The sequence below is a fragment of the Zea mays genome, chromosome 5, assembly GCF_902167145.1.
Source record: "Zea mays cultivar B73 chromosome 5, Zm-B73-REFERENCE-NAM-5.0, whole genome shotgun sequence".
Classification (NCBI taxonomy): Eukaryota; Viridiplantae; Streptophyta; class Magnoliopsida; order Poales; family Poaceae; genus Zea; species Zea mays.
The window spans coordinates 170,320,404-170,333,117 of record NC_050100.1 but is presented as its reverse complement, the minus strand read 5'-3'; the positions used below and the strand labels follow the sequence as shown (position 1 = coordinate 170,333,117).

Here is a 12,714-nt window from a genome sequence, read left to right as displayed (position 1 = left end):
CACTTTTCTTACACCGAAACAAACTATACGCTTGGATCTCGCGTCTCGCCCGACAAACTATACGCCCAACTGCCAAAGCGAGCGAGCGGCCCTCGTCGAGTCCATGCATCTATGACGCGGGCGCTGGGCGCACGCGGACGGGACCGCAGGCGAAAGCCAAAACCGGCCTGCTTCCTCACACCTCACACCTCACACCTCGCCTGGGCGACTGGCGTCGCGCCCTCTATAAACCACCACTCTTCTCCCCCACAGCACTCTCTCCCTCCCATCCCCTCCCTCGTCGTCTCGCCACTCGCAACACCCCAAAAACCTCACGGGCTCTCGACCCCTCGCGCTCGCCTCGTCGCCACGCCGGCGTGAGGGGCGCCCACCCCCGTGCCTATATAACGCTGCCGGAGCGGAGGTACTCGTCCCTCTTATCCCGTCGCCCAGATCTAATTCTGTTTAACGCCTTCGTCTCCGCGGCGTCAGGGCGATCCCGCCGAGGTCAGGTTAGCTCCTGCCCCTTGATCCGATGCGCACGTTTGGGTTCGTGGCGGCTTGGGTGCGTTAGCTCGCAGATCTGGGCGTTTAGGACCGCTCCTCACCCCGATCTATGCGCTGTGGCTGTGGCCCGCGGTTGATTCGACGCTGTGCAGCCTGCTCCCATCGGTGTCCGCTCGCCGAGGCTGGAATTCTCCGAGATCGCACGTGTTTATGTTGTGCCAGTGTCAGATCTGCTCATGCGTGGACGGTCGCAGCTCTGCATGTCTGTTCCTGTTGCTCGGCGCAGAGGGTAGATTTAGCGCTTTTGGATTTGGATTTACGCCATCTCTGCGCATTGCTGAGCTGCTCTGCCCGCGCTTTTGCGCTGTCGTAGAAAGGTGTCTGGGTTGGGTTTGCGTGACCTCTGGCGTGTGTGGCTGGACTTTTGCGCGTATTGGGGGCTAGCTGTGGGCCAAATCTTCCGTGTACAAATTTTTCCATGTTTCCCTTTAGAGAAACCTGCTCGTGCTGAGTAATTCCTGTGTAAAGATAAAAGCATGATGTCATGGACTGAGATAAAAGCACGATGTCATGGACTGGCACCTGTGCGCTTGCGCTTTACATTCTTGCCGCGAGCTTACTGATGATATTTCAGTTCCCCTTTCCATAAGTGAAACAGCTCCTGCCGTGTTGGTTTTAATTGTTTGACAAGTGGACTGACTGGTGTCGTCTGATCATAAAATATGATTAGCGGAATACTTTATATTCAAAGGGAAATATTTCATGTGAAAACTGAGATTGTTCCACTTAAATCTCATATATTTTCTGTTTTCGCTATCTTAGCTACTTATGAAAGGTAAAAATCGCAAATATAGGAAAAATGTGAGTTGCCAAATATGATAGGAAACAAAACTTAGGTTAGGTCACACCATCTAATAATAAATGACCATCTTTCCTTTTGATTGCAGGGTATAAGCTGGTATCATGGCGTCCAGCGCAGTAGCACCAAGATGGTTAAGGGGTAAGGTGAAGGCTGTGACATCTGGGGATTGTCTTGTAATTATGGGGTGCACAAAGGCTGAGATCGAACCTGAGAAGTCCATCACCTTATCCTACCTTATGGCCCCAAGGCTGGTAAGATCAAGCTGCACTTGATGAATTTCCTTGTCGGTAATGAGCAATATTTGTGGCCTTTTCACAGTTTTTATTTGTTTCATGAATCAGTAAATCATTGGGTTGCTCTAGACAAACTAGGTTATTAGGTTGAGGTTATGCTTGAGGACTAATGAATGCGGGCAATTCTCAAGTTTTTTTGGTTGCATTTTGTTACTAAATTTTGCAGTTGGAACTATTTACTGAGTATCAATTGTAGCTTCTTGACAATTGACATTCTTCTCATTTCTCTAGTTTTCATTTTTCGCTTGTTTATTCATGGTGCTATAGGCTCGTCGTGGTGGAGTTGATGAGCCGTTTGCATGGGAAAGCAGAGAGTTTCTGAGGAAGCTCTGCATAGGGAAGGTGCTACATTTGAACTTCATATCTTCTCCGAGCTCTCATATCATTCATTGTATTCTTTTTTTTTTGACACTGCAAAATTATAATCTCCTGTTAACAGGAGGTCACATTCAAAGTGGATTATACAGCTCCTAATATTGGACGAGAATTTGGAACTGTTTTTCTATGTGATAAGAATGTTGCATACTCAGTAGTTTCTGCTGGATGGGCAAAGGTAAGAACCATTCTACTTTCACCTTTGAGTTTCTTTATCATATTTACTGTACTAAACTAGATGTGTTACTGATTTATTCTTCTACTTCCTTAATCAGGTAAAGGAGCAAGGCTCCAAGGGTGGCGAACAAAACCCGCACCTTGGTGAGTTGTTGAGGTTAGAGGAAGTTGCCAAGCAACAGGGTGTTGGTCGTTGGAGCAAGGTTGGCAATTTTTCATCTTGACCAACTTATTTTGTATTGAATGAGATATGCTTTTCTTGATTTTGCTGTTGTGTGCTTCTTATCTACATCCAGGAACCTGGTGCTGCTGAAGAGTCAATAAGATATCTTCCACCATCTGCAATTGGTGAAGCAAGTGGTTTTGATGCGAAGGGTTTTGCGGTTGAAAATAAAGGCAAGAGTTTGGAGGCCATTGTTGAACAAGTACGCGATGGCAGTACTGTTCGTGTGTATTTAGTCCCTAGTTTTCAGTTTGTCCAGATATATGTTGCTGGAGTACAGGTACGCTACTCATAATTTGGTGTTGTTTTCTTTTATGTTTTTATAAATTTAATATTAATTAGAAATAATTCTAGGCCCCATCAATGGGGAGACGCCCATCGGCACCTACTGTAATTGCTGAAACTGATGATACTGCTAATGACACGAACGGTGAAGATTCTGAGGGAACACCTGCCCAACTGACTACAGCACAAAGACTTGTTGCATCTGCAGCTTCTGCTGAAATTCCACCAGATAGGTATGGAAGAGAAGCCAAGCACTTCACAGAGGCTAGAGTTCTCAGCAGAGATGTAAGCTATCTTTTTCTAATCTTCCTCTAATTTCTTGGTGTGAATAATTTGTTTTGTGACTTGGCCTAACTTTTCCTTATAAAAAAAACCCTAGGTGCGTATCGTGGTGGAAGGCACAGACAGCTTTAGTAATATAATTGGTTCTGTGTATTACCCTGATGGAGAGACTGCAAAGGACTTGGCCCTTGAGCTTGTCGAAAATGTATGGGCAATACTATCCATATAGTTTTTTTTGACTATGTATGGTATCAGGCATCATCATGTAACTAAAACTGTTAAATATGATTGCTTTCACATTCTTAAATTGTTAAATCATATTGCATTAAAAATTTACATACCAACCTTTGTGTTACAGGGGCTTGCAAAATATGTTGAGTGGAGTGCTAATATGCTTGATGTTGAAGTAAAAATAAAGCTGAAGAACGCAGAACTACAGGCTAAAAAGGATCAATTGAGAATCTGGACAGGGTTCAAGCCACCTGTGACAAACTCGAAGCCCATTCATGACCAGAAATTTACTGGAAAAGTGTGTCTTACATTCTCCGATGACAGTGTGTATTCATCATGTTCACATAATTGTATGATAGTAACTATTTTTTTTCCATGTTGATCTCTTCGCAGGTGGTAGAGGTTGTAAGTGGGGATTGCATTATTGTGGCTGATGATTCTGCTCCATATGGCAGTCCTTCAGCCGAACGTCGGGTTAATCTGTCAAGCATTAGGGCCCCTAAGTTGGGCAATGCTCGTACAGATGTGAAGCCTGACCATTTTGCTCGTGAAGCTAAGGAGTTCTTGCGCATGAGGTTGATTGGCAAGCAAGTATGTAGTTGGGGCTTGTGACAATCTGGCTGAAGTTTTTAATTCATCATAAACAGTTATTCTTGGTAGAAAAAAGATTTGAGTTCCTCCACATTGTTTCATTTTCAGGTGGCTGTTGAAATGGAATATTCTCGAAGGATCAGCACCGTGGATGGACAGAGTGTTGCTCCAACAGCAAACATTGCTGATACAAGAGTATTAGATTATGGTTCAGTTTTTCTGGGTTCACCATCACAGACTGATGGAGATGACATATCTTCTGCTCCGAGCTCTGCCAGCCAGCCTGGAGTTAATGTTGCTGAACTTTTACTCTCACGAGGCTTTGCTAAAACATCTAAACACAGGGATTATGAGGAAAGGTCGCACTATTATGATGCTCTATTAGCAGCTGAATCACGGGCTGAGAAAGCAAAGAAAGGAGTGCATTCTCAAAAAGAATCTCCTGTGATGCATATAACAGATTTAACAACTGTACGTGATATTCATTTATTCCATCAGTTCGATTTTGATATTCTCTGCGTCATCATTAACCTATCAGTGTGGTCCTTATATGGATAGGTATCTGCAAAGAAGGCCAAAGATTTCCTTCCCTTCTTGCAGAGGAACAGAAGGCATTCTGCCGTTGTTGAATATGTTTTTAGTGGCCATCGGTTCAAACTAACAATTCCTAAGGAGACTTGCAGTATTGCCTTCTCATTATCTGGTGTTCGGTGTCCTGGTAAAGGCGAGCCATACTCAGATGAAGCTATTGCTTTGATGAGGAGAAGGATACTACAGCGTGATGTGGAGGTACAACTTTAGCTGTCTCTTTTGGTTCTTCCATTTCCCCATTTTCAGTTTCTGAAGGATGCAAGTGGAAAGTGCAGATAGAGGTTGAAGCAGTTGACAGAACAGGAACATTCATAGGTTCGTTGTGGGAGTCCAAGACCAACATGGGCTCTGTACTTCTGGAAGCTGGGCTGGCGAAGCTGAGTTCTTTTGGCTTGGATAGGATGTCAGATGCTCATGTCCTAACAAGAGCTGAACAGTTTGCGAAGCAACAAAAGATTAAGGTAACCTTTAATTTTTCTCCCTGAGCTGTAAAAAAGGGAAAACCCATTACTGACACTTAACTTTTCAAGATATGGGAGAACTATGTCGAGGGTGAGAATGCTTCAAATGGATCCGCACCTGAATCGAAACAAAAGGAAATCCTCAAGGTTTGTCCATGAAGGATATTTTTGAAGCACTCCATTTCTTTGGGTGTAATTAACTTCTTGACTCACTCTATTTAGGTTGTCGCCACGGAAGTTCTTGGTGGTGGGAAGTTTTATGTTCAGACAGTGGGTGACCAGAGGGTGGCTTCAATTCAACAGCAGCTTGCATCTTTGAAACTTAAAGATGCACCAGTCATTGGTGCCTTTAATCCTGTGAAGGGAGAGATAGTCCTCTCACAATTTAGCCTTGACAACTCCTGGAACAGAGCTATGGTATGTCGCATGTGTACGGTTACTAAATGTTTATGATGAAATCAACTAATCTTTATGGGCCATAGTCAATAGTTGAATTGTGTCTTGCACTCTTGCTAGCTTATACCCTAGGGCTCTATACTAAAATTTCTTCTATGGACTTTGATTCTAAAATAACCCATACCAGTTATTTGGTTGTTAGCACCTTGTCGAGGGTGTTCTGTATCATTGTTTCACAGTTTTTTATGGAAGTTTACACCGTAACTTTACACATTAGGGACTAGGTAAGCCTTGAGGAGTCAAGTACTTTAAGTTTGACAAAATGTATACCAGAAACTACTAATCTTTATGATATCAAATATATAATTAATCATGTCGTGTATTTCTACAATAAACACATTTACTATAAACTTAAATCAAACTTGAGATTTGTTGACTCCTCGAAGTGCAAGATGAACACTTATTTTGGGATGGAGGGAGTAATAAATATGGGACCAGTAATAAACCTATGTTGGTACCCATAGTGTCCTGTTTGATAAAGATCTGCTTGTGGCACTGCACCCAATTCGTCTAACAACAGATGTTTGCCTATGTGGTTGTTGATGAGTTACAACATTATTCGTTTTTGTCAACAGAATGCAAGTGAACATGAGATGAATAGTATGGATAGAGAAAGTTAAGTTTAAGTATTTATTTGGTTTCGTTGTGCTTTGTAAGTTAGTTAATATATTGTCATTTGTAATAGAAAACAATTACTCTTGCACATTTGCAGGATGCCCTGACCAAAGTCATGTGTGCCTGAATTTTCTTATCACAACTTAGTTTTATATACTTTATGCTTGAATTGCCGTTATTAGCTCCTGGTCGTTCTAGAAATTTTATTATTGTCTTCATGTGGTTTGTTCAGATTGTTAATGGACCTCGCTCTGTAGAATCTCTAAACGACAAGTTTGAAGTATTCTATATCGACTATGGCAACCAAGAGGTGGTTCCCTACAGTCGTCTACGACCCGTGGACCCATCTGTTTCCTCTTCTCCTGCTCTTGCTCAGTTATGCAGCCTTGCTTTCATAAAAGTGCCCAGTCTTGAGGATGACTTTGGTCAGGAAGCAGCAGAGTATCTAAGTGAATGTTTGCTCAGTAGCTCAAAGCAATATCGGGCAATGATCGAAGAACGTGATGCTTCTGGGGGAAAATCAAAGGGACAAGGAACCTGAAATGTTCTCATTGTTACTCTTGTTGATGCGGAGACAGAAAGTAGCATAAATGCTACCATGCTTGAGGTTTGTGACTTTGTGCAGTGACTACTTTGACACAACAACTGCTTGCCTAGTACATAAGTTTTGCTCATGTTTTGAGAATACAACTGCTTGCTAGCACATAACCTTTGCTCATGTTTTGTTGAACATCCCTAATGTTCATGTTTGAAGACAAATAGCTTCTTACTAACTAATCAGCAAAGTATGTATGCCACGCAAAAAGCCCATAAACATATAACACACATTACTTACTACAGTACTAAGTACAGAAACATATGTTAATTTGTTGACAGACGATGTGATCAACCTTGAGAAACCTATGTTGGCTTCTAACATTACCTACTCTCCTTGCATCTACAGGAAGGCCTTGCTCGGCTTGAAAGAAGCAAGAGATGGGACACTAGGGAGAGGAAGACGGCTCTCCAGAACCTGGAACAGTTCCAGGAGAAGGCAAAGAAGGAAAGGCTCCGGATCTGGCAGTATGGCGATGTTGAATCGGATGAGGACGAGCAGGCCCCAGCTGCAAGGAAGCCTGGAGGTCGTCGGTAGAGCTCCCCAAATGTGAGACTCTGCTGGGAGTTATAGATGCAACTTAGAGGGTACCTTATTTATTCGGTTAGAAAACAGAACTTAGCGAGGCGAAACTTTCTCGGTTTGAGCACTTTTGATATTCCGTTTTTTACATCGTAAGCTTATAAGGTTAAAGGTACATTGTTTTTTCTCTGAACACAATAAAGGTCGTCTATGCGCTGCAGTTCTTTGTGTAGTCAGAATATAATATTTGTTGATACTAAGAAATGCAGTGAATTAAAGTTAATATTGCATTTAATTATTCTCGTGCAATAATGATTTCTCTCGTACGCATTTACTGATTGCTTTGTGGCTTGATTACTGACTGCTTTGTTGCTTGATGATAACATTCTTCGAAACTTTGCTTTGTTCCTTGATGATAGCATTTTTCTTTGGCCGCTTGCTTTGTCAAGTGAAAATTATTTGCAATACATACTTCGCCACTATTGATTCTCTCTTGTAGGCTTTTAAGTTTAGCTCCAAACAACAAAATTTTAGAGCTCTAGTTTAGAGTTCTAAATTTGAGTTAAAGCTCTAAATAGTTGCTGTTGGGCCTATGCTTCGTCGCCGAAGGTCTTCTAGGAAGAAGCGGCTTTCGGCTGAAGCTGTTTGTATAAGATGGCCGAAGGTCCCTCTTCATGAAGCTTCGGTATTACAAACCGACTTAAAGATAGAATGACCTTTTAGTCCATAAAGGTCTGAGTCAATGTTGTAAACTTTTATAAGGGGCATACTTGTAATCCCTCACAGGCTGCGCCCTGTGCCTATAAATAGTGAACAGTATTCCTTTACTGTTCACGGATTCTAGTAATTGCAATCGCATATTCTGGAATTCAACCTTTTGTCAAGGCAGAGGTATTATTGTATTCAACGATTGGATATATTAAGAAAATATAATATAATTCGTCTATGATTTGTTTACCTCTTTTGTACCTTTTATTTTATGTCATCTTGCAATATCTATTGAAATATTATTACGAAGATTTAAGCTTCGTAATTTTACTCTCATCAACCTTCGTCCAAGACCCATTATCCTCAAAGGAATAATGTTTCATGGACGAAGGACGTTGACATTTAACACTTTATGTTGCCTTGTTCTTAATTCATAGCACTTGAGACTGTGTTCAGCGGTTACCCCTAAATTTTCTCCCCTATATCACTTTTTGCGTCACATCAACATTTTACCCCCTATTTTTTCATCTCCTGCAGCGGTTCCCCCTAAATACTCCCCCTATAACCCACTACAACTATAAAATATCATTTTCTATATCTACTATTATTTTTTTATCTACTAACAATTACTTGTGGTCCCACAACACAGTGTCGTAGGGGATAAACAGTATTCCCCTACATCTGAGGAGAGAGAAATGATGTCCGCTGCGTAGAGTGAGGGGAAGGGGGCAGCGATGTGGGGGAAGGGGTGCCCCTGTAGCCACCACAGCAAGAGGAGGGGAACGCTCGCGGGAACCATTGAAGAGAGTCTGAGAACGAGTCTCCAACATTGGCGCCCACCTCCGGTGAACTCACTTCCACTTTTTAAGCTGATGGCTTTGTTCAATGACCAAGCTGGAGCTGCTTCAGACACGAAGCTGGTACTCCCGATCACAGGTGGTTCGTCCTCAGAGCCAGCTAACAAAAAACAAAAGAAGGAAGCACAGAGAAGGGTACAGCATGTTGGGGTGCAAGGACCCTTCATCAAGTCAAGATGGTCTCACATTCCTATTATCTTCTCCCAAGAGGACCTTCAGCTCAAGGATTACCCACACAACGATGCCATGGTTATCTCTTGTGTTATCAAAGGATTTCTGGTCCACAATGTCTTGGTTGACACAGGCAGTGTAGCTGATATCATATTTGCTAAGGCCTTCAGACAAATGCAAGAGCCAGAAGATAAGATTCATGATACTACACATCCTCTCTGTGGCTTCGGAGGGAGACAGATTGTAGCATTGGGCAAGATCACCATGTCAGTAACCTTCGGGTTCATCAACAACACTAGAACTGAGCAAGTTGTGTTTGACATTGTTGATATGGAATACCCTTACAATGCAATTATTGGTCGTGGCACCCTCAATGCTTTCGAAGCAATTCTTCATCCTGCCTATCTTTGCATGAAGATACCTTCGGATCAAGGACCCATCGCTATACATGGAAGTCAGGAAGCTGCCAGAAGGGCTGAAGGCAATTGGACTGACTCAAAAGCAATCCATAACATAGATGGAGCTGAAGCTTGTGAACAGTACAAATTCAGAAGGGAGAAAGCAGCTTCAGCAGATCAGCCGAAGCCTATGCTCTTATGTGAGGACATAGCAGAGCAGAAGGTGCTGTTAGGCTCTCAATTATCCGAAGAGCAGGAGAAAACCTTGATAAGGTTTTTGTTCAACAACAAAGATGTTTTTGCATGGTCAGCTAATGATCTCTGCGGAGTAAATAGGGATGTTATTGAACACTCGCTCAATGTTGATCCATCCTTCAGAGCCAGAAAGCAGAGGCTTCGGAAAATGTCAGATGATAAGGCCGAAGGTGCTCGTAACGAAGTCAAAAGACTCCTCAGTGCAGGAGTCATCAGAGAAGTAAAGTACCCAGAATGGCTAGCTAACACTGTTATGGTAAAAAAGGCCAATGGCAAGTGGCGAATGTGTATCGATTTTACAGACCTCAACAAGGCTTGTCCGAAGGACGAATTCCCATTGCCAAGGATAGATTCTTTAGTAGATGCAGCAGCTTCTTCCGAGCTCATGAGTCTGCTAGACTGTTACTCAGGCTATCACCAAATCTGGATGAAAAAGGAAGATGAGCCGAAGACTAGCTTCATAACTCCAAGTGGCACATATTGCTATCTTCGGATACCTGAGGGGCTCAAAAACGCCGGAGGAAGTTTCAGCAGAATGACTGCGAAGGTTCTCCAGTCTCAGATAGGCAGAAATGTGCTAACTTATGTTGATGACATCATTGTAAAAAGCACGAAACAGGAGAATCATATTGCTGATCTGCAGGAGACCTTCGCCAATTTCAGACAAGCTGGTTTAAAGCTGAATCCAGAAAAATGCGTCTTTGGAGTAAAGAAGGGAAAATTTCTTGGATGCTTGGTTTCAACAAAGGGAATTGAAGCTAATCCAAGTAAAATTGAAGCTATACTTCGGATGGAGCCACCAACTACAAAGAAGGGGGCTCAAAGATTGACAGGAAGGTTGGCATCTCTCAACAGATTCATATCCAGATCAGCAGAGAGAAATTTACCATTCTTCGAAGTACTGAAGTCAGCCGAAGTCTTTCAATGGGGACCAATCCAGCAGAAGGCTTTTGAAGAGCTGAAACAGTATTTGATAGATTTAACAACATTAACTCCACCGACACCAGGGGCTCCTTTGTTATTATATGTGGCAGCTTCGCACTCAGCGGTAAGTGCAGCGCTTGTCCAGGAGAAGCTTGATGGTCAAGCCAAGAGGCAAGCCCCAATATATTTCGTATCCGAGGTTCTTAGTTTATCAAAGAAAAATTATACAGAGCTGGAGAAGGTACTGTATGCTGTCTTGATGGCCTCCAGGAAGCTTCGGCACTATTTTCAAGCTTACAACATAATTGTTCCTTCTTCACAACCTCTGAAGGATATTATGAGGAACCGAGAAGCTACTGGAAGGATTGGAAAATGGGCTGCAGAGCTCAATGAATTTTGTATTGAATATGTTCATAGATCTTCGATTCAGTCCCAGACTTTGGCAGACTTCATTGTTGACTGGACGCCAGGGGCTCAGGAGGAAGAAACAAATAAAGACGCTGAAGCATGGACAGTGTTTTGTGATGGATCTTGGGGAACCTTCGGAGCAGGAGCGGCTGCTGTGTTGGTTTCACCTTCCAAGGTCAAAACTTGTTATGCGGCAAAACTTGATTTTAGTTGCACAAATAACATTGCCGAGTACGAAGCCTTGCTTCTAGGTCTTCGGAAGCTAAAAGCAATGGGAATCAGAAGGGCTATACTCAAAACTGATTCCCAGGTTGTTTCGGGTCATATTGACAAGAGTTGCAAGGCTAAGGATCCGAAGCTTGAAAAATATCTGGATATGATTCGAAGAGTTGAAGCTTCCTTCGAAGGATTTTCTGTCAAAAATATCCCTCGGGGACAAAATGAGCATGCTGATTTGTTAGCTAAGTCTGCAGCACAGGGGCTGCCCTTACCTTCGGATGTGTTCTTCGAAACAATAAAAGCACCTTCGGTGGAACTTCTTGAAAGGGCAGTCCTCAATATATCCCCTGTTTATAGCGAAGATTGGAGAACTGAGATCATCTCTTATCTTCAGGGAAAATTCCTTTCAGATGACGAAGCTTATAACAGAAGGATAGAGGCAAGAGCTTGTCCATATGTCATGATAGAAGGGGAGTTGTACAAGCATGGAGTTTGTGCTCCGCTACTCAAGTGTCTATCCAGAACCGAAGGTATAGAGTTGATGAAAGAAATACATGCAGGCCTGTGTGGATCTCACATTGGATCTAGGCCGTTACTTGGAAAAATTTTCCGCCAAGGATTTTATTGGCCGAAGGCAGCTTCGGATGCAGCGGAATTAGTCCAAAAGTGCGAAGGTTGTCAGAAATGTGCACGAGATCAAAAACAACCTTCGTCCTTAACACAGCTCATACAACCTGTTTGACCATTGCAAAGGTGGGGCCTTGACTTGTTAGGTCCGTTACCACCGGCCCAAGGGAACCTAAGATATGTTGTAGTGGCGGTGGAGTATTTTTCTAAATGGATTGAGGCAAAGCCTTTGGCCACAATAACTTCGGCCACTGTCCAAAAGTTTTTCTGGCAAAATATTGTTTGTCGGTTCGGGGTACCAAAGGCTATTACTGTGGATAATGGAACACAGTTTGATTCCGAAGCTTTTAGGGATTTCTGTGATCAAATTGGTACGAAGATCCATTTTGCATCAGTCAGACATCCGGAGTCAAATGGACTCGTTGAAAGAGCCAATGGCATCATAATGACAGGAATAATGAAGTTAATCTTCAATCAACCCAGGGGCAAGTGGCCAGATCAGTTAACCAAAGTGGTGTGGAGCCATAATACAACAACATCAAGGTATACAGGTTTTACTCCATTCAAGTTATTATTCGGTGACGAAGCAATAACTCCAGAAGAAGCTAAAACCGGATCAATAAGGGTAGTAGCTTCGGCAGCATCAGATTCCGAAGCTGCTTATTCTGTGGAAAAAGATGCTTTAGAAGGGATCAGGTTGCAAGCCGTGGAAAACATCAATAAATATCAAGCCGAAACAATTAAATGGCGAGATAGAAAGGTTCGGCTAAAGAATATTGAGCCAGGACACTTGGTGCTTCGGAGAGTGGCCAACCCAGAAACAGTGGGCAAGTTGCAGTTGAAATGGGATGGACCTTTCTTAGTAGCATCTTCGTCAAGACCCGGTTCATACAGATTGAAGGATATGGACGGCAACGACATTCCTAGATCTTGGAATGCGGATGAGCTTCGGTGATATTATGTATAACTCGATGTAATTTTCCATATTTTTTATTTTTATTTCATGGCACCCTTTTCCTTTCTGAAGGGGGAGAAAGGTTTTTAATGGGGCCATCACATGTAATTTCCCTTTTTAGTTTTATAAGAGTAAAATCCCCCAAGG

General features: G+C 42.7%; 1 protein-coding gene across 4 annotated transcripts; it reads left to right on the top strand.

The window, feature by feature from the left end:
• Positions 1-92: 92 nt before the first annotated feature.
• LOC103627215 (ribonuclease TUDOR 1) lies at positions 93-7,343 on the top strand. Of its 4 annotated transcripts, none has more exons than XR_002748364.2 (17): positions 93-403; positions 1,434-1,599; positions 1,909-1,983; positions 2,081-2,194; positions 2,292-2,396; positions 2,490-2,696; positions 2,771-2,986; positions 3,081-3,188; positions 3,342-3,512; positions 3,608-3,805; positions 3,914-4,276; positions 4,364-4,594; positions 4,672-4,857; positions 4,927-5,004; positions 5,080-5,274; positions 6,161-6,535; positions 6,872-7,343. XR_002748364.2 is itself a non-coding variant. In XM_023300194.2 (16 exons), the coding sequence occupies exons 2-16, from the start codon at positions 1,450-1,452 to the stop codon at positions 6,467-6,469; spliced, it is 2,706 nt and encodes a 901-aa protein (XP_023155962.1). In that variant the 5' UTR covers positions 111-491; positions 1,434-1,449; the 3' UTR covers positions 6,470-6,536. The 4 variants fall into 4 exon arrangements, 1 of the variants encoding a protein (XP_023155962.1); XR_002748363.2 differs by having other exon boundaries at positions 93-491; XR_002748365.2 differs by having other exon boundaries at positions 141-486.
• The last annotated feature ends 5,371 nt before the right edge of the window (positions 7,344-12,714 follow it).